Here is a 21,952-nt window from a genome sequence, read left to right as displayed (position 1 = left end):
GTTCTAACTACTATCTTATTTGAATTAATAATAATAAGAATATAATAAGTGTATAATAGATGTTTAATCATTTTAAAATTATCGGCAAGCGTTAAAAACCAACAGAAATCGTGTGCTGTGAAGGTAACCACAGCAACAGTATGTTGCTCGAGCGCTGCATGGCTGTAACAAAAACGGTCATTTTTATTCTGTTAAATTAGATATAAATATTATGCAAATAACAGAAGATGGAACGAAGAGTTAGCTAACTGTAGCTACTAGAGGTGCCAAACGACAATCTTTGGTGCGCGCGAAGACCTTCAACAGATTACCGCCGAAAATTATTCCTTGGAAAAGTCTTTGTTTGCACATTGCAGTTTGGATAGGAGCTTTGTGATAAAAGGTTGGTTGAACACATACACTCACACATATAACTTTAGCCTAGACTTTAAATAGGGAAGACAACCAGAATAAGGACAATGACTAATAAAATAAGTGTTAAGTTTGGGTTGAACAACACATGCTAATGGGCCATTAATAATCTTTAAACGACTTAAACGTTTTACAGCTTCTCTTCTTTTGTTCCCCATATCCTGAACCGGTTATGGGGGTTGAAAAGAAGTGGGAGTGTGAAAAGAGACGACAGCGATTATCCGGCCTGATGTGCTCACCGCTTCCTGCCTTCCGCGAACACCTCCTGCCCGCGAGCCATCCGCACCTCCGGTCACATGACCGTGAATACTTTCAAGAGAGCGCATACAACTATGCACAAGCCTAGCTGACTTCGTCAGATTATTTTCCCCGGATAAACCAGTCTAAAAGATAATGCGTCACACACAAAAATTAGATGTCAGAGAGTCTTTTATTGTACAAAATTGAGGTAGATAGATCATAACATCATAATGTCTGTTTGTAGTAGCTTATGTCATGTTGACCTGCTGGAAAATCCCTGGTCGGTCAGCTACAATGTCCCAGCTGGTTGCTGATCTACTAGCTTGTACCAGTAGGAAACCAGCTACAGTGTTCCAAAACACAGCTTAATATGGGTTTTTCCAGCAATGAGACCACATAAAATTCCAGTGTGATAACTGGACAATGACAGCACCATGGACAAATACAACGCATAGTACAACCAGAAAACATTCTTGGCCATTAAATAAATAGATTAAGTTCATGTGAATGTCCGTTGAAGTTCTCTCAGTAATACTTCTCGTAGAAGTAGTGGTACCGCGTCATGTCCTGAACCAGAGAAACGCGACAGTTTGAAGAAGCACCATTAGTCATACAATTTCCAAAACAACCCGCTCTCCGATGAGTAATCAGCTGTCACATTGTTCCACTGTGAGTAATCACCCACTGACTTCTCCACGTTAGTCAAGTGCCCTCAATTCTACAGCTGGACCATGTTATGCGCCACAATACGCTTCCCTCAGTAGTGCGCAAAGTTCACTTTACTGTCCTTGTGTTGTTGTGCCATTGGTGTTTGTCTTTTCAGAATGTGACAATTGTTCTTGGCATAGGTACAAGTGACAATGAGTCTAGCGCTCTACCGCAGTTGGCGGAATTATTCTGAAGAATTCCCCTGGCCTCCACAAACTCCAGTTTGGCTTTTTTGCATGGTAGGAAGTCAGGATCTGTGGCTGTTTTGCTCCGTCGCTTCCTAGAGTGACGGTCCAGTCTGGTTGGGTTGCAGTTTTCCTTGTCCACTTTGAGTCCTGCGGGGTTGTGTAGATGTGAATGACCCTCGAGTCCGGACCTTTGCCCATCCTCGGTGGACTGTGTCGCTATCGCGCGCAGAGGTGTTGTCGTGGAGCTCGTTGTGTCCATGCGCTCTTCTGTTTGTGAGGTGATCTCTGTGACACTGTGTGTGTCGGATTGTCCGTTTTTCTCGCTTGTCAGTCGGGCAGAGTGGTAAATGTCCCTTGCAGACTTCATGACGAGCGTCAGCAACAGGCTCCGGTGGAGTCGGAGTCCACCACGCTGGGTGCGCGAGCTGTACAATTTACTCAAAGCCTGGACCATAATCTGCTTGGCCTCTGCTGTGACATCCATTGTTCTCAGTTATTTAATTAACTTCGAATGTCCTTTTAAATATACAAACAATATTTAGGCAATGTTCCCTGAGCTCAGTTTACTTTTACTGTCGTTTCATTCAGCGAAGTAAACCTCAGCGTCGAGACAGCGGGCTTTATATAGTTTTGGTGACGTATGCGCTTGTGATTGACACTCGGGCTCCTCCCATGACTTGCGGCTCTGTTTGAGGAAATAAGTCAGAACGTGTATCATTTCTGATGTAATGAGTCAGAAGATTGTTTTGAAGATTAAGTACTAAATTAATCATCAATATTACTAGCAATGACCTTTTAAAAATGGGAACACTGAAGTAAACTTCAATGAATATTCTGATTCTTCTGATTGTATTATAGTACATTTTATTTTAAATAATTGCATTCTTAACTAAAATGTATAATATAAAATACAATATAATATAATATAATATTCGCCCATACAACACAATGACAAATGCAAAATAAGTCTTTGCCCTTTTTCTAGCCTGGGTTAATAGATACTTTTATTCCCATGGATATTGTTAGCTTCCTCATTCTCTTATGCCCATATAAGGAACATCCGCTAGTTGGTCCGCTCTGTGGAAAACCCATGATGCGTGGGCTGTTCAGGCTACTTCCTGTTACCTTATTTGCTTCAAGAGATTTCGTCATAGCCAATAACCTCACACAACACGAGCGCGTCAAGCTTCCTCTGCCCATTTATGGGTGGATCCAGCTGTTTTCGCGTAAAACGTGTAACAACACCATTTTATAAAAAGTTAGACTCCCAGATGTTGTTTAGGTCTACATTCAATTTAGTTTTTGGACGAAGGAAATGTAAAATTACAGAGGTGACACACGCGAGACGAGATGTGTTATTAGACTTCCGTTATTCATACAACATGATAAACCTGCTAAAATATATATTTTTTGGAGATCAAAGAGGCAGTTGATCTATTCAATGGGATTTAAAAAAAAATCAAATAATGAAAAAATGTCAAATTATGCTCTAAAACTCAGTTTCTGCTTTGAATATATGAGCAGGTTGTGTTAAGGAAGATCCATGTATTTCTCTGTGATCAGGTAAAGCTACAGTTCAGGGCCATTTGTGATTAATAACCTCCCAAGGTCCACATGACAATACTGAATATCCTGATACAAGAAAAGAGTACATTGAGTTATTTCGAAGCAAGACTTAATTGAAATCTATATCCTCACGGCTCCAGTTTTCGACTTAAAAGTGTGGTGCAGTGTTGGCTGAAGTAAACCTACAAAAGTCACGTGCCTTAAAAAAGACAATCAATAGTTATTTTTAAGTAAATCATTAGCTTGAATTCACATAACATTGGCTGCTTGTTTTCAGTGAAGACCTCTATTTTTAGTCAAGTGAGGCGTATTCACTCCTGAAGGACTGCGATTAGAGTCCATGTTAAACATACTACTATGTACATATTAACAGTGGTTTTCAACCAGATGGCCTCACCAGACTTCCAGAGGGGCTGCAAGATGACTTTTTGTAAATGATTAAAATGCTTAAATTCTTACTCAGTATATCTTTTTTTCCAGTACAAATATCTATAAATCTTAAACTACATTTATTTGAGAAGCAAATATATTAGGATAAGACATAAGGTCTTGTTTTCTTAAAAATAAATAAATAAAAAAAGAGTCAAAGACAAAAAGCTTTGTTACAAACTTTTATTAAGATATTCAGCTGTATCCTTTGACTTTTCTCTTACTCATTTTTACAGTAGTTAATGTGCAATTACTTTTGATAATATTGGGTCACAGTTAGGGATTCACAAAGTTATTGGCACTTTGAACACAGACAGAATGGAGTGGATGAGCACTGGCGTTACAGAGTCAGTGCATGAGCACAGCTGGGTATGGGTTACAACTCATGCTGAGAGTGCACGACTAACAATCAAACTTCATTAGTGCTTCTATGTAATATACAGTATATAGATTTGTATAGGGATGTAGTCATAGAAAGTGAGACACTGCATCGTAAAAAAAAAAGGTTCACAACCAGTTTGTTGTTTTGAGTGTTCAAGCGAGCTGATGTCATCCCCCATCCTGTCTGTATTTCTCTGTAATTCGTGATACCATGTCCGGACATCAATTTGTCGAGCAGTCACACGTTACTTTACCAAAACGTTTGCAAAGTTGGGTTATAATCATCATCATCATCATCATCTTATTTCAGGGAAAAAGACTGAAAGCAGAGTGTTGGGGTGTGCTGGAAGAGAACGCAACTCGCAGAGAAAGAGGTGAGAATATCTTTATGGGGCATGTCTGTTATTTAGAGTGGAATAGCAGTGCTGCATTCTGGGTAAAGAGGCTTAGGTTGACAAAAAATGTAGCAAAAACTGCAAGCTAAAGGAAAACCTGCAAAATGCAGCCAGTCCGTTGCTTCAAAACAGACGGGTCCAGTTTCTGCCTTTGCAGAGAGGAGAGACAGTCACTATTTATAAAAAGAGTTCAATTTTTAGTACACCGCTCCATACTCTCTCTCGCATGCTGTCAGCGATCCACCAGGTTACAAATTCACAATGATCTACGATGCACAGTACCCCAACAAACTGTGTTACAAGGAAGAATGACAAGACTTATGGGCAGTTAAACTCGCACGCTCTCAGGCGTCAGCCATCTATCTGCTCTCTGCGCTCCGTGACACAGTCAGACTGAATTGCAAGGTGCCGGGGAGCCCGTTTAGGAACGCGAACCCCAGAAAAAGGTGCTTTACTCGGGCACAGAGAGCAGAGAGATAGGCAGCGTGATATGGACATCCCAGCCTTTTTTGATCAACACTGGTCCCTTCATTCCCACTATATATATACTTGCCTTAGGAAACCTTTCATACCAGGACTAGACTTAAGTTTTCCCTAAATAAAAATAATCCTTTAAAGGTGAAGTGTGTAATTTGAAAAGGAATCACAAAAATAATGATTTCAAACTCACACCATGGGTTGTTGCTCTTTCGGGCTGGTTGTGATGCTCAAACAAACAGAGCAACTTTTTGATAGTGCCACAGAGCCACAGTGTTACACCTTTCGGGGAAAATCAACCATCAAATGGCTTACTTTTAGTATTTTAACATTGAAAAAAATTACACACGTCACCTTCAACTTCCCAGAAGGAGAAAGGCCATCTTTTGTAGCCACTAAAAGTCATCTTTCTCAGTTATGACACCCCCTGGTGTTGACTGGAAGTAGTAAATTTAAGCCGCAGTAACAACACACAGACAGCAGGTGGCGCATGGACACAGCGGTTCCTCTCCAGCGACGCATGCAGCATATGTGATCTGTGCCATCAAAATGGAGGACGCATAAACACTGGCACAGTCATAGCCGGCGAGAGGAGAGAGAGGAGCGCCGCCACTCCACGCCCCACCCAGATACACGCGCAGTCCGTCTCCCACAGTCCTCCTGAAAAGGCACCAGTGACCCAGCAGGCCTTTAACATCTAAAGAATAGCACACATAGCACCAGTTCATCCCTCACCAGCACTTTAGTCAATAAAAAGAAATGAAAAAATACTCAGTACTCTATCATCAGTCAAACAACTCTATATTGTATCCTTAAAAAACTTGGCAAGTCAACTCTTTCACCTTGAATTAGTAGTAGTTGAAAAGTAAATACAGTACACATGGTCTGCTAAAAGAAAGGAGAAATGAAACGGAGAACGAAATGATTCATGCACATTCCCAGATGTTGATTTCGAATGATTGGTGAATGTTATACATTTCTACACTAGAAGCATTATTGTCTTCTGGTTCAAAAGAAAAGAAAAAAAAGAAAAGAAAAGAGGTCACCGGTCAGACCCGAACCAGACTGCATTTAAGACGTAAACTTGCCAGGAGTTCACTTTCTTTGCTACGACTCTAAAGCCTTAAAACAAAACAAGAAAACTACAATTTCCAGATATACAAACAGCAGGTAAGCCAGACTTGGTTATGCAAATAAAAGAAATAAAAGAAAAAAAAAACATGAGCTAAAACAAGAGGGGTGAAAGACCTAATGTAAGCCATCAATTAAAAAGACGAACGACCTGTTAAAAACGTGGTCAAAATCTGTTCAACAGTCTCTTCGATATTTACATCAGTATTCAACACGGTTGGCCGCAGACGCAGGGGTGCATCCTGTTCCGGGCCAGATACCGACACATACACATCCACGAAGTTTAGTCCAAAAACCATCAATTACGCTCTACAAAAAAAGGTGCACAATCCACCACTCTCCTCTACAAAAAGGTGCAAAAGGCTCTAGTTCAGTCTAGGAAAAGGTGCAAAGAGGTCCATTTCCTCTGTCAGAAAGGGGGCGGCTACTCTATGTGTCCCAGGAGGTCAGACGCACAAAAAAAACATGACTTATACAAACACGCGCGGCCTAATAACTCGGGCATGAAATATTAAAATTGCCTAAAGTATCGTATTTCTGTTTTTGCGAGGCATGTGCATATAAAACCCATGCCTGAGTGCACATTAAGACATCACATGCAATCCCATTCAAATCCTGATGGAAATCTGGATTATGCAAAGGTTCACAGGTTATGGCAAACCTTCAGAAGGCCGAATTTCCTTAAAAGCATCCGTACGAGACACCTCCGACGCAGAAACAAACATACCCTAAATCCCCGAATCAACACATCACCCACATGCAAATACACAGTGCCAACTATGTGCAAGGAATGTATACAGATGGTGACTTGTGCGGACACACACATGCTTGCCTAAGCGAGCACAGACACACACACGCACACACAGCTGCCCAAACAGGGACATGGGCAACATGGAGAGACTTAATCATTCTGCTCCTCCTCTCCTGGGACACAAGCAATGTAAACCCTCCTCCACTCCCAAACACACACAAAGTCAGGCCCAAACCTTAAGACAGTAAAGTGACTAACAATACAAAGCACAACCTTCTTTCCCCCCTGGGCTGTAAAAGCAAGTTTGTGTGCGATAATGGGGGAAGAAAGCTAAAAGGTTTACACTCAAAAAACACTTTGTTTTTATGTCCTACACAATTTTTCTTTTCTCTTAAAAAGGGATAGTTTATCCAATTCTGTCATCGTTTACTCACCCTCATGTTGTTCTGAAACTGTATGGAACACAAAAGATGATATTTTAAAGAATGTTTCAACTGTTTTTGTGTAAACAATGAAAGTCAGTGGGGTTTGGAAGTTACCACTGAATCCCATTGCCTTTCAGTGAATGGAAAGGTTCACAGAAGAAATAACATCATGCAGATTTGGATTAACATGAGGGTGAATAAATGATGACAGAATTTTCATTTTTTTGAATAAACTATCCCTTTAAATCAATGAGATGTCATGCGCCACTGGTCAAAACGGCCAATCGAATTCAGCTACGGAAATGATCGAACTCCAGATACAAGCCAAGCACCAGCCTTTGAAATGTAAGATAATCCTTATGCAAAAATATTCCTCATTTTTCTCACTATTTCCATTTAAAGCCCAATAAACAAGGTGTCTCTTGAGAAACATTTAAGAAAAACAAAACAAAAAAAAAAACGAACAAAAACAGAGATTTTAAAACAATCCCTCTCTCTCAAGCTCTAAAGGTGTGAGCAGATAAATATATTTTTATCCTTTACAGTCCTTAATCATCTTTCATCAACTCTGGATTCATATAAATCACACACAGTGGAACAAGTAGAAGGGGAAAGGAAAAAAACAGCGACATAAAAAACAAAGAATGTGGCAGACTAAGATCCCACATATATTTTGGGAGGAATGGAAGGAGAGGAGGATATCAGATTCTTTCCATTTTAGACAGAACGAGAGACAGAATATGCCACCTACTTCTCCTTCTCCTCTCCTCCCTCACTACTTTCTCCATCTGCTGTTCCTTTAGATCTTATGACAAGCATTTTTCCTGTCTCTCTCCTGGGCCAAATACAATCGGCTAGTCTGACATAGCCAGGTGCTACAAACTAATACATTCAAATTCAGTAGAGTGAGATCAGGGAACCTCGGGCCTCCCGTCGCAATAACTTTGCCTGGTCCTAATTATGTATTCCTATAGCGTCGGTGACTAGATTTACTTGCCGAGCATGGAGGCAAAGGGGATCTTCTGTGCAAAAAAGGGTTATTCAGCAAAAACAAAAATGATTGAAAAGAAAATGGCGCCCCTGGCATAAACCCCCGTGTTCCTCCCGACACTAGACCGTGCTATCTCCTCCAATCTCCTACCCGACTCTCCCTTTCCCATCCTAGGCAAAAGCAGCAGAGCCCAGAGTCACGCAGCGGTGTGGGAGGCGGGAAGGAGGTGGGGCGGCAGAGGGGATGGGGCAGGGCTTTCCTTGCCGGGTCGCTCACTGAAACAAAGTGCCGTTGTCTCCGCCCACACCCTGCAGAGACTCGCCCGAGGATCCTCCGGTCTCCACCGAAGTGCCACCCTCCAGGCTTGCGGTCTCAAAGGTAGGCTCGCCACTAAGGCCGTCCGCTTCCATCTTGATGCTGTCGGGAAGGAAATTGGCATAGGCGTCGCCTTCCGCCATCAGTAGCTTCAGCTTGGGGATCCAGCTCTTCCTCACCACGCGCCGAGCGTTAGTGCACATGTCCGCTGCAATGGCGTTCATCTCGCTCTCCTTAAAGCTGGTGGCGAAGTTCTGGCAGTAAACTGTTGAAATACGGGAAAGAGTCATTTCTAAGGGCACGTTCACATGGAGAATGATAACTAAAACGATAATTTTATCATCCACACCCATACATGATAATGTTCTTGCGGTACTGATCTCACAATATTTTAAACAAAATAAAAGTTAAAATGTTTTTTTTTTTTTTCCTTTTATGTTTACTTCTAAAACATGATGAACAGTTAACAAAAAGTACTATGGCTGCTAGTCTTAAAACTTAATTTGTTTCTTCAAGACTTGCCATTTTTTAAGTCAGTTACATAAAAAGATAGATTGGTCTAACTTGAATCCGAAAAGTAAGACTGATTAGCCCTAACTGTGGCACTACAAGTGGTAACTAAATACATTTTTTAATACAGAGATAGTGTGTTAAAAGCACATTTTACTTCATATTTCATGGTGTCTCAAAATAGCACAGTTGAGTACACAGATGTTCTTAAGATTATCTTAAGAAGTACTAAAGAAGAAGTTTTAGTATAATCAAGTACAAAATTGGTGTGCGAAAATAGAGCACTTTAAGTGCTATTATGGAAGTCTACTTTTTTTTTTTCACCTGGGTATTTCGTTATGAGCTATAAATACTAATAAAGTGTGAGAATTAAACTGCACAAGTCAATGAAAGCGCACACCTCTGACAAACCATTAGCGTGACCGCTTCACATCACGTCCTATTAAACATTCCACATGTCACAATGATGGTGATGTGAAAATTTTCACATTGAAAATCTGTTATTCAAAGTCTAATTTAAACATAAAAATAAAATAACTTGTATGATTTTAACAAATTTAAAGGGTTAGTTCACCCAAAAATTACATTTCTGTCATTAAGTACTCATATTGTCCCACACCCGTAGGACTTTCGTTCATATTCGGAACACAAATTAAGATATTTTTGATGAAATACGAGGGTTTCTGAAGCACACATAGGCAGCAACATCATTGCACCTTTTGAGGTCCAGAAAGGTATTAAAGACATCGTTAAAATAGTAGTGAACGCAGTAGAGTGCTTCCATGTTCTACGTCCGAACGCCGGCTCATTATTGTCTGGCTCCTGCATCAGCATTACACGCATGTGTCGTGCTGCTCACGTGAACAGCGTCGGCCAATAATGAGCCGGCGTTCGGACATAGAACACGGAAGCACTGCACTGAGTTCACTACGTCAACTGCGTATGACAACAGTTCAAATTGTTAAAGTCATTGTTTTTGTTTTGTTTTTGCACACAAAAAGTATTCTCGTCACTTCATAGCATTAAGGTTGAACCACTGCAGTCATGTCGATGTCTTTAACACCTTTCTGGACCTCAAAAGGTGCAATGACGTTGCTGCCTATGTGTGCTTCAGAAACCTTCGGATTTCATCAAAGATATCTTGATTTGTGTTCCGAAGATGAATGAAGGTCTTACAGGTGTGGAACGACATGAAGATAAGTAATTATTGACAGAAATTTCATTTTTGGGTGAACTAACCTTTTAAAACAAATTTTAGGGAAAATTGCTTTTCAGAAATATCTAAGGTTCTACGCTATTTCTGTTACTTATCTAATAAGAAAGTTTGTGATTGATCAAGTAATGTTTGTTCATCAGGTTTCAACTGTAAAATGTGTTAATCTTTCAGTTAAGCCTCTGTGAATGTTATGTATTTATGCATGTCAAAAATACAGAATTATGTTAGACACATATGCACTCTGTCCCTACATATATTAAAAGTTTTAAATACTGTATTTTATGAAATAATGCATTTTATTTTTCATTTATTAATAATAATTAATAAACATGGAAGCTCAAATAAAAGCCTACCAGGTTTACCATATTTAATGTGCTCTTTGTATGTGGCACTGATCATTACTTAATATTTAAATAAAAGCCTAAATTAAATATATCTAAATTAAAATTTTTGGGGTGAACTATACATTTTATATTATATATATATATACACACATTTTTTTTTATCCCTATAACATTAACTGCAGTTGTTATCTGCCGCTTTAAATGCTCTTGAAGTCAGGTGGATTCTGATTGGGTATTAATATTTTTATCGTCCATCAGCTGGAAGAAATTGTTCTGAAAATGATTCAACTACATAATTCCCCTGTGTTGTTGTTGTTATAGCTCTGGTGTGGATTTTGCTATTCTCATAGAATGATTATTAAAACTTTATCATACTTAGTGTAACTTAGGCCTTAATAGGTACAAAATGAGGTGCTCTGAGTATCAGCTATAAAAGAACAGGAACTCACATTTGACTGCGTGTAACACTCGGCTGTCCAGCGGCTTACGGCTGGGGTCATTGGTGGAGGAACGGATGCCGGTTCCACAACTGTTGGCCAGAGTGCTCCTGTGTGTCATACAGAAACAGGAAAGTTAGATGCCATACACTTTCACTATAGAGGCACGTGACATCACCATCGGCCAAAGTGACTGTGGTTACTCCCACAAAAAGACTGAGTGGCAGCATTGATTTTCAGTGTAAATGCCGCGAAAAACACACAAAACACACCTAAAACGGGAAAGAGCTCTGCGATTGACTGTACAAATAGATTTGACAAGAAATCTGAGCTATATTTTTACAGACTGCCGAAAGCTACAAAAAAAAAAAAAAAAAAAAAAGAGAAGCAATGGATCGCTGCAATTCACAGAAACAACTGGACTCCAGGCAGAGAAACGTGGATTTGCAGTTATCATTTTGTGTCAAATATGTTGATTTTTGTGGTAAAATCATACCGTATATATTGTTTTGTTATAAATTGTATTGACAACTCATCAATTAAATATTTACCATATTATATTCTGCATAATTGGGTGTTTAAATAAAACACGGACAAAAATATAGAAGTTTAAGGGCTGGACAATATATATAACATTGATGTAAGCGATCACCTGGATTTACACCTACCTATATAGTATTTATAAAAGCAAATTTGCTTTATGCATTTCCCCAGCATCAAAATGAAATCAAAATGTCAGGAAACACGAATCCTGGCTGCATGTCAATATCCACGGATTACTGGATATTTGGTAAATTGTAAGAAACACTATTGAGTCCAATCTTTAGTTTAATCATTTGTTTTATTTGTGTTTTACTCACGTTTTCACAGTTTCCCCTATTAAATCCAGTCATGCAGCAGGCTCTTTTGCCACTCAGTCCGACTGAGGGCGCGTGTTCCGGCAGGAAAGTGACGTCAATGCATACCCTCTTTAATGTTTCTCAGACTTACCTATCGAAGAAAGCAGCCAGCAGCCTCCTCAGAAGGACTTTGTGTCTGGTCCCTGCACTGACGTGACAGTTCATCAGCTGAGCTCGTGAAATGTACACGCTGGTGCCTGTGGACAAAATACACAAATCTCGCTTAAAAGGTGCGAAACTTTATTCATATTAATGTACTCAAGATATATAAGCAGATACTTATTGAAAGACTGACAAATGCTTTATAACGCATCGATTTGCATGAAAGCATTCAAACCCCAAAAACGAATACTAAAATGAATACTAGTCACACAAAGCTCAGAAAGAAATTCAGCTCTCCTTATTAGCGCTAAAGATCAATCATGTGTTTGTTAGTACTGACTGTGACCTGTGAAGTTTAAGCAGTGACTGCTGCATTAACAACTGTTTTCTATTTATGTAGCTTTTCTGCACCTATGGCTTCAAATATGGCTGTTGTTCTACTGCATGCGTTTGTGTGACCTGTCACTCAGGCAGTGTCATGTGCTCACTGCGGTTTCTAATAAAATCCAACTTTTCAAATACAGAATACTATATAAATAAATCATAATCAGGCTGCATTTGAGTTATGAATCTCTTCATTTTTAAAATTCTTATCACTTTCTTATCAGCCAGTCACCAGATACTACTTAAAAAAAAAAAAAAAAAAAAATCTATGTGGGCTTAAACAGCAAAGTCTTGAGAACACAAATAACTCAAGAACTAAATAATCGATCGGCTCCAAATAAAAAGTAAAATGGTATGAAACAACTTCTCATGCTATAATATGCGCATACACTGCTGTTTAAATGTTTGGAGATTTTTTAGCTTTGAAAGAAAATGCACAACAAGACTGCATTGATTTGATCAAAACTACAATAAAACAGTAAAATTGTGAAATTACAATTTAAAATAACTTTTCTAATTGAATATAAGGTGATTTAATATCTTTGTAATTTATTATGAATGTCTTTAAGGTCACTTTTGATCAATTTAAGGTGTCTTTGCTGAAATCAAGAAAATAAGACTTTTGAATGGTAGTATATATACAGTGGGGTCTAAAGGTCCAATAATTCACATTTAAAACCTGGAAATTAGTTAATTGGAGTAAATTGCATTTTCATCATATTGAATCATGTTCCTACACTTTACACAGTATACACACACACACACACACACTCTTATACGATTGACTGGTTGTTTGTGTGTCTGATCATCAAGCACTGGCTTGCTCGGTTTTCCAGGAATATGGATGAAAAGTCAAAACAGTTGCCAGTCATTATAATTCAAAAAACAAAACCTGTCTCCATTAGATGGGGGCTATACTAAAACAACATTTCAAATTCATTCAAAAGCTTATTTTCCATCATGCTCTTAATTAAACATTTTTGTCTCATTTCCATTTTTGCTTTTCACTCCTCCAGCGCTTTTGTATTTGTTCATCATTTAATGACTTTCTGATGACATTTTTTCCCAAAGACCTTTTTATCGTTAGTCTTCTCGTCCTGTTTCAATTCCTCATTTCATTTTCCACTTTATATTGCTTCATGTCTGGTCTTGTTCGAATGCTTTCTTTTATCGTATTTGAAAAGCACTTTGAGCTGCATGTTTATATATGCGACTGCTGTTTAAATAAAGTTCCAGCGATTAGCGGAATTCCTCTGTTATGTGTACTGAACAGTTCCAGTCGGACAGCTCACAGTCACTTAAGGCTACGCTTTACAGCTCATAAAAGCCTCCATTACCTTACAGTCACTCAACAAAACCTGTTCTCCACCATAATACCAAAACACGGCTTCTCCAAACACAGTTGGCCTATCAATCACCACGCTTTTCATGGGCTATTGAACATGACTCGGTTGTATGATGCTGGTTATACTCCTATTTGTTTCTTCTATAAATAAACATTTTCTCTGCAGATGTTTTCTTACAGTGTATTCAGGGTGATATGACGATTGCTTGAATAACAAAAGAATGATTTTTTCCCACTATAATACACCTCTGACTCAAGACGTTTTGGTTTATCGGTTGCGGTACAATGATCAGACTCAAACCTGAAACTAGCTCCAGTTTCTCTGCAGGGTCACCTTCCTCGTAAAGTTTAGGATGACAGCGGTTGCCGATCTGAGCGATGAGCTCGGCAGGGAGAGAGGCGAGATCCTGTCGGCCGCGCATCCTAGGCCGCGTCTCTGAGTGGTCCGGGAGGGCCTCCACACGCTCGCCCGCTGAAGACGAGAAAAAAGAAAAAGAGAGAGGAAGTTTATGGAGAGTAGAGAAAGTGTGAAGACAAAAACGTGATCTCGGCGCACGCAGTCTAGACAGTCGTGAAGATTAAACCAGCACTCAAGTCTTTTGACTCTCAAAAACAGACAGATAATACAGACCTCTTGGGACCAAGACTAATAAAAGACCTGTGAAATCCAAAGGCATCAGAACACATTTAGTTTTCATGCCGTCTGAGAGAAGATAAGACCTTCTGATAAAATATTCATGAGCTCCAAACAGTTGAAGCATTTAACAAAAAGTGTGAATTTAGCTATGATGATATTCCTTTTTAATTCCTTTTAAAGAAACAAAAGAAAGTAGACAATAGCTAACTTGTTAAAATGGGAACCTAAAAAAGCAGGAGCCTGTATACATTATAACACATACAGGATCAAAGGAAGTGCTGGTTTGGGAAGTGCTATTTTAAAACTTAAATGAAAATTCTGTCATCATCAAAACTCTATGACTTTTTTTTTCTTCAGTGGAACATAGAAGACAACATTTTAACCATGTTCTGGTTGTTTTCTTTCCATGCAATCATGAACAGGGACCGGAGCTGGCTTTTTGCGTCATTATTCAGTGAAAATCATTAAAGTTGATTAGATGTTAGATTTGTGTATGATTTTTATATTTTTTTTTTAAAATCCGATCTTTTCAAAGAATCAGTTGATACAGTTCACAAAACCAGTTTGAATTATTCATTCATGAATCGGTGACTCAGTGATCTCAACTGTTAACAGCTCACGGGAGGGAAAGGTTACCACTTATTAAATAATAGTTGTGAAAAAAAAAAAAACTTAATCCTTATTGTGATGTACATCTGAGTGTAACAGATGAGAAATGCACGGCAGGAACTTGGTTCTATCTTGGTTGTTGGAGTTGAATGAATTGATGTGGGAGTTGCAATCAACTACATATGTCACCAGAGACAATCCTGTCACTTAACTGGAAGAATGAGTTGACGTTTTGATTAAAAATTACAAGGTCAAAAAATAAAAATTTTAAATGAAATATGCATATTTGTATGAATGAATTGTTCCCAATAAGACCAATAGATTGCATTTAAAAAAAATTAGATTCTTCATTTAAATTTTGATTTTTTAATTGAAAATTTCAGTCAAATTCTCACACAAAGCTATTGTACGGCTTCAGAAGACTTGAAATATAGTGCAAGTGTCATATGGACAACTTTAATGGTGCATTTTTTTCTTTTTTAAGTTTGAAAGCTCCATTTCGCATTCTTTGTAATTGCATGGGAAAGACAACAAGTACATTATTTAAATCCCACTTGTTCTTGTTCCCTGGAAGAAAAAGTCATCATACAGGTTTGGAACAACATGAGGTTGGAGTTAATGATTATACTCAATGATTGAGTAATGATATAAATAATTTTAAGCGAGTCATTTCATGCAGCAAGGCTGTGGACTCACCTGTAGCTCCCACGTTTAACATGCTGTACATGGTGTACATGTTGCAGATCTGCCTGTACTGCTCTTCAGTGCCATCGTCCACCGCCTCTTCCTCTTCCTCATCGTCATGGTAAGAGATGGGTGAATCGCTGGCATAGGCACTCAATGTACCGGGGCTGGTGCCTTCAGGAGTGGCACTGTTCGTGCCATTGCCATTGGTGCTGCTGCTGCCACTGTGACCCCCCGTGCCCATTCCAAGACCCATACCAAGTCCCATGCTACTTTGCTGCTGGATGGCGCTTCCACGTGCCATCTCTTGGGAAAACCGGGCCGCCTTCCTCATCCCTCCTCCTCCGGCTGTGCCAGAGCCTCCGCCGCCTTCCCGATTGCTTCCTTCCCAGAGCCGCTTGGCCACCGGCGTGCACACCACAGAATAGGGCGAAGCCTCCGGCTGCTCTGTCTTCACCCGAGACACCAGAGGCAACGGGGTCAAGCAGGAAGTGGGCCGACTGGCTGCCGTAGCCACCACCCCACCTCCTCCATTTGCCGCGGCCCCTGCCGCTGTCTGGGTGACGGGACTCTGAGGCTCCGACGGAGGAGTTTCTTCAGTATGGAGGCCCTGTGAGTCGCAGCTGGGCGAGCTGACCTTCAAGAAGAACTCTGTGCCCTTCTCCATAATCTGCTGGATCTGGAGAAAGCCAGCCGTGTACATGAGCAGAAACTGGTCTCCGACATTCATGCTGAGGCGACCGGTGTAGCAGAAGGCCAGGATCTGCTGAAAGCTCTGCGGCTGTACGGCCGGAGGCAACTCCACCACCGTAGGGGTTTTGCTGCCCGCGCTGCTGTTGAAAAGGTCACGGAAGTAGGAGCTGCTGGCTGCCAGCACGGCACGGTGAGCTTTAAAGGTGTGCCCTTTCACCACCACGGACACGTCGCAGTACAGGCCCTGTAGCCGCTGCTCGTTCAAACACTCCAGGACATTGTTGCCGAAGTTTGGGATCGCCATCTGAAGGGTCTGAGCCATGGCGCTATGGCCAGCACCACCAGAGAAATCTGAGCGGCACCGGAGGAAGAGAAGGAGGGAAAGACAGATGGAAGAGAAAGAAAGAGATCTTTGTCAGCAGCATTCTCTCAGTAGCACAGTAGTTCATCCCTTAAGAATCATTGCAACCATCATTTGCTTTTGAAGCAGTAAAATCCACTGAATCAAACACAATTTATTGCAAAGACACAAACGGTTACTGGCAACAGACTGTTATATTAAAAGGTGAAACGTATAAGACCCCAGGGACGAGCCTGTAGGCACCTTTAGCAGACTGGCCTAAAACATGCAAACTCTGAAAAATAATAGGGGGGGTTGGCGAGCCGCCTCTAAAATCCTGTGAGCAGGATGTGACTGCTAATCTGAATGAGATGGTGATTCAGCTGAGACAGAGATAAAATGGCACTCTTTACAGTACTACATCAGGGAGGGAGAGAGGGGGAGAGCGCGAGAGAGAGATACTAAACCAGTGATTGAGGTCATAGTTGAGGAAGAGGGTGGAAAACAATGGGCTTTGACTGACAGTGCAGTCAGTCTTATTACTGCTAAATGTGACACCATGAGCAAAGCCATCATTACAGCTCACAGCCGTGCTGCTGGGGAAATTCATTATAACCTGAACTTTCTACTATATAATAGGCTGTCCACCATGTTACAGGTATACAGACTTTAAAACTGGTCTTTACAATTCCCTCCTTTTTAAGCAACAAATACACTTATATTTGTTGGGGAAGGAGGGCGAATATTTTCAGCAGAACGAGTAGCAGAACTTTCTGTAAGGGTACGGACTGACATTTTGCCGTCAACAGAAAGATCGTGGCTTATTGTTCAGCACTCATTCGGTGAAGTAAAATCAGCCCTCAAATCATGTCAGCTAAACCAACACGACAGAATAACACTGGGATGTGATATACTTCACACATTAAGATTAGACAGTGGTAGGCAAAACATCTGGGCACATGTTTCCCACACAAGCCATCACATTAAAAATCACTGAATCTGATCTGATCACACAGAACTAACAGGACATTCGTGGTAAAAGAAGTACCCTCTTTGTCTGACTTCAGGCTCGCTCCCCCCCTCCCTTGCATGCGCACACACAAGCCATAGACATCAGACAAAACGGCTTGTTTACAGTTGGCCAGAGAGCAGTGGCACACATACACACTGAGAGGCCCAGGGTTTATTTAAGAAGCTTTCCCTTGGGGTGGGGGAGGAGAGGGACACCTTAGGTATAGTTATCACGGTGTGTGTGTGTGTGTGTCGGGGCACAACCTTTTAAAGACTTTACTCACAACTCGGACTGCCAGTATGAAACTTTCAACACGCAATGACCAATTAAGTTTTGGAATTTGGAGTCTAAAAACACCTAGAAAAAGTAATCTCACAGCTTCAGTCTTATAATGAATTATCAGTTAAACTCATGAAATTGTCATGCACTTATTCTCAGTGACAAATTCTATACCTTGACTATTATGTAAATTCAGGTCAGCTGGGACACTTTTAGACAATCAGTATCAAAAAGGGATTTACTTTTTTTTTTTCTTTCTCAAAAGTGAGTTCACCCTAAATGTCAGTGGTTCTCAACCCTTGTAACTTCAAGGTCTCTCATTGTCAAATTCACCTTTTTATTAACAGAAACTGTGGTTATAAATATATTAAAATAATTAACAGTGATTAGTATTGTTACCTTTATTTAATCAGTAACTTACTCTCACATCATTGTGCCTTCTTTAAGGAATAAATGAAAACAAATAGCGGTTTCTTTGGTGCTGAACTAGCCTACAACTTTTTGAAAGGAAACATAACAAACATCACTTGAAGAGTGAAACCCCCCACAAAAACAATTGTTGGAGAGGGGTGAATAATAAAATACATTTTGTTCACCAAGGTTGTATGTTGCGCACACACACAAAAACCGTCTTGAGTGACAGCTTGGCAAAAGTCCTTGATTTTCCATTAGAGTAACTTGATGCATGTTACACTATTTATATTACATTTACATGTACATGTGTTATTAGCAGATTTTAATAGTTTAAAAAAAAATACTCAAATATAATATGACTGGGGGCCCCTTAGGAAGTTTACCAAGTGTCCTAGTGGGACCGGGAGTCGAGAACCACTGATGAATTGAAAAAGAAACAGCATAGCTTTAGTATCCTGTGTAATATTGGGATGCCAAGCCTGTGTGATGGAAGTGCAGACGCAGCCACTGAACATACGACGATGCATAAACTACTAACACTAATTCAACAATGCATAACAGTAAAGTAGAATATAAGAAAATAATGAGCAAACCTTTGGCCGCCAGACCTGCCAGTACAGCAGTGTAATGAGGCTGTGTCGGCGGCAGGCTAACCGTGTGTCAGTCAATCTGCCCGTCCGTCCGGAGTTCTCCACTGGCACGGGCCGTGAAGGGGGGTGAAGAACGATGGCAAAAGCGCCCACTATGAGCCACTCTGTGAGAAATGCAGCACCTACATGCGAGCGAGCACAAACGCAGCGGGGGGAAACGCCGCGACGCACCGAGGGTCGCGCGAAACGAGCAAGTTTGCCGCTCTTGTCCCGTCTTTGCCAATGCACCGCACCGAGAGCGAGCGTGCCTACTACATCCTCGGGCCTAGACGGGTCCGTCTCGTGTGCGGCACCGCCGAAATGAGGGTTCGCCCCGTTCTCCACGCCACTCAATTACAACGGCAACACTCAGGAATCTCTAACGACTGAATGAGCAGCCGGTTATTAGCATCCTTAAATACCCAAGTGCATACTTTTCAGTCCGAGGAATTTCAAAGTTAATGTTCCATAGCCATTTCGCGCTAGTTCGGATACCCCACCTTATCTTATTTCACAGACATCAACAGGTCATCCCGGGACAAATGCACGAACTGGGGGCGAGCCAGACTGAACCAGCGCTGACAGTAGGGGGGGTCAGCTAGCCTCCGCCAATAAGAAAACGATTTAACTACTCGTCGCCACAACAACAATCACGCTCAAAGTGGTATCTTCAAACTAAATGCACAAATAGGAGCCGTTCTGTTCAGAGATTAAAAAAAATCCCGGAAATCAGGTTTTTAAATTAGCCAGATCTGACTCCGGAACATCTGCCAGCACGAGCGTTCAGCCATGTCAGTGAGGTCGGTGAAGTGGTTAAACTTTTTGTTGGTACCATTAGTCTGTGCCCATCCCCCACCGCACACCTTCCCCAAAACAATGCCCCCCAAACATCTCAAAGCCATCGGATTTCAGCCAAAATGCCAGGACAGCCGCTCGCGCGCCGTCCTCGCGTGTCACGCAGCCTCACATGACCCGCTGCGGGGACTCGAAGGCAGGATACTCACCCCTAGCTGGAGGCCGTTTCAAAGTGTTTCAATGGAGTCCGACGCGCTCGCTCTCCTTCACTCTCTCGCCTCGTCTGTCTCGCGCTGGAAACAGCCATTCATTGTGGGCATAGGCGCGAAGTCGATCGCAGAGCCGTCGAGCGGCGAACTCTTTTCCAGCGGGATACGGAGCGCAGAGCCACTGATCATGCATAGACTAGACATGACTCCCCATCGTCACTCAATCGCATGATCATCACAGGCGCAGCCTCAATGCCAGGAGACCTATCCAGCGTCGAGATGTATTTGCGCATAGGCTGGCACAGCAACAGCGAAAAGAGCCACCGCCTCGTTTCCATACGTGAGCAAAAAGTAGGCCATGCCTCTACGTCTCGCCAGACAGATCTCCAATATAGAGCACGGAGAGAACGCCATGAACTCAGAACTCTACACCGCGAGGGAACGTTAACGGGAACATCAAATAAAGTTTGCTTATTTTGAAGCAGTGTTTAGTGTTGGGGAATTTTACTGCGTCCTAAAATCGTTAGCCTAGTTAAGTTAGGTGCATTTGCTTTTAATATTTCTCGCATACTTAATTAGAGTGAGGTCCAAAATTCCTGTATAAATCGTTTTAACAGCCCGATATAGAATAATGCCTAAACAATTCAATGAGGCTAGTGGGTGATTCTTGATATTTTATATGGGAAGCATGAAATACTCACTGTTGGCTTGAATGATCCATGTAAGTTTGCCCGCACCGTGGGCAAGGCCAAAATCTGCAGGTCATACACATCTATGTGTTTTACTCTACAGGGAAAACTATACGAACGCGTGACGTCACGTGCTGACCCTATAGATGTCCTTACATTACCCCGGTGAGCTACATTTCCAATTGCATTTTTGTGACTGCAAAACGTGCGCACGGGCTTCCGTAGTCACGATTTGGTGAAAGTGAAAACATTGGTGGGTTGCCAGATTGGTGTATGTTTATTATTAGTATTATTACACTGCAAATCTTTTGTTTATAACTTTTTGTCCACTTCTACAGAAGCACTAAACCAGACAGGCCCAGAATGCAATATTATGAAACTTACATGTTATCTAATATTTTTATATTTTGAACTTGAACTAATGTATATTTGACTTCTGTGTGTTTTTGTTACTTTCAATTGTATTTTTTTTTTTCTTAATTTATGATCCTGAAATTATCCACGTTACTGGCACATAAACAGAATAAACGTATTGAATTAATTGTAGTAAGAAGAACTATTCAAAATATGAACAAATTTTAATTGCCAATAAAATAAATGATAATATTTAGCTTTTATGAGTAGGTGAATGTATCAATAACTACAAATCAACTGGTCTCAAACTAGCTAATTCAGAATAAATTAACAATTTGTAAAAATGTAATTATTTAGCCTATAAACAGGCCTATGTTTTGTCTAATGTACAAAACATGTACAAAACGTATTTGGTAATTTATATAAATAAAAAAACAACAACAACAAACAAACAAACAAAATAATAATAATAATAATTTTTAAAAGAGTTTCAGGCCCCATGTTGTACCTTATGTGGAAAGTGCCAGTGTGAAATGTATACATTGGAATATTCAAACAAAAAGGAGCACTGCCCTCTAGTGGCATTATTACACTATCTCGTGATGCAGAACATTTTATTTTCTCCTTTGAGAAGCTCATCTGAGCTCTTTTATGTCAGCCTCTAAATCTTCTGCATTCCAATATTTGACCATTTAAGAGTCTAATTTTTACTTTTCATTTAATAGATGTTTTGTAGGCTATCTAAAGCCTGTTACAAATTTAGTCACATTTGAGCATTATATAAGTGTCTTACTCAAGTTGTCAGTTATTTATTTCAGGCTGCATCATATTGCACAGACATTTAGCCATTATATTATATCCTAACTACGTACTATATAATCATATTTAAAAAAAGAAGGCTGAGAAACATGCATGTTTTTGTTGCATACAATGTGATAATGCACACTTCCTTGCTTTACTATT

The 21,952-nt window shown here is 40.5% G+C and overlaps 3 protein-coding genes across 5 annotated transcripts in view; 1 reads left to right on the top strand and 2 right to left on the bottom strand.

Annotated features, from left to right (window-relative positions):
- Positions 1–822: 822 nt before the first annotated feature.
- Positions 823–2,150, bottom strand: ier2a (immediate early response 2a). Its single transcript, XM_051888525.1, has one exon. The coding sequence runs from the start codon at positions 2,029–2,031 to the stop codon at positions 1,471–1,473; it is 561 nt and encodes a 186-aa protein (XP_051744485.1). The 5' UTR covers positions 2,032–2,150; the 3' UTR covers positions 823–1,470.
- Positions 2,151–3,710: 1,560 nt separating this feature from the next.
- Positions 3,711–20,798, bottom strand: LOC127509619 (nucleus accumbens-associated protein 1). Of its 3 annotated transcripts, none has more exons than XM_051888517.1 (6): positions 20,648–20,798; positions 15,588–16,619; positions 13,947–14,117; positions 11,906–12,011; positions 10,928–11,025; positions 3,711–8,673 (listed from the first exon to the last, which is right to left on the bottom strand). In XM_051888517.1, the coding sequence occupies exons 2-6, from the start codon at positions 16,588–16,590 to the stop codon at positions 8,366–8,368; spliced, it is 1,686 nt and encodes a 561-aa protein (XP_051744477.1). In that variant the 5' UTR covers positions 16,591–16,619; positions 20,648–20,798; the 3' UTR covers positions 3,711–8,365. The 3 variants fall into 3 exon arrangements, with proteins under 3 accessions (XP_051744477.1, XP_051744474.1, XP_051744476.1); XM_051888514.1 differs by lacking the exon at positions 20,648–20,798 and adding an exon at positions 19,947–20,605; XM_051888516.1 differs by lacking the exon at positions 20,648–20,798 and adding an exon at positions 18,907–19,908.
- Positions 20,668–21,952, top strand: part of LOC127509615 (protein phosphatase 1 regulatory subunit 29) — a 114,778-nt gene continuing 113,493 nt past the window's right edge. Inside the window, exon 1 of the mRNA XM_051888510.1 lies at positions 20,668–20,800. The gene's annotated coding sequence lies outside the window, so the exon portion shown is untranslated. The remainder of the gene's footprint in view (positions 20,801–21,952) is intronic.

This window comes from Ctenopharyngodon idella, chromosome 3, assembly GCF_019924925.1.
Source record: "Ctenopharyngodon idella isolate HZGC_01 chromosome 3, HZGC01, whole genome shotgun sequence".
Taxonomy (NCBI): Eukaryota; Metazoa; Chordata; class Actinopteri; order Cypriniformes; family Xenocyprididae; genus Ctenopharyngodon; species Ctenopharyngodon idella.
Note: the sequence above shows the minus strand (reverse complement) of the source record. Positions and strands in the feature narration are given on the sequence as shown.

Bases quoted from the DNA above. Each gene is read 5' to 3' on its own strand.
- ier2a (XM_051888525.1), bottom strand. From the start codon at position 2,031: ATGGATGTCACAGCAGAGGCCAAGCAGATTATGGTCCAGGCTTTGAGT.
- LOC127509619 (XM_051888517.1), bottom strand. From the start codon at position 16,590: ATGGCTCAGACCCTTCAGATGGCGATCCCAAACTTCGGCAACAATGTC. The intron at 14,118-15,587 runs GTGAGTCCACAG...TCTCGTCTTCAG, and splicing joins GTTAAACGTGGGAGCTACAG to CGGGCGAGCGTGTGGAGGCC. The intron at 8,674-10,927 runs GTGAGTTCCTGT...GTATTTCAACAG, and splicing joins AGTGTTACACGCAGTCAAAT to TTTACTGCCAGAACTTCGCC.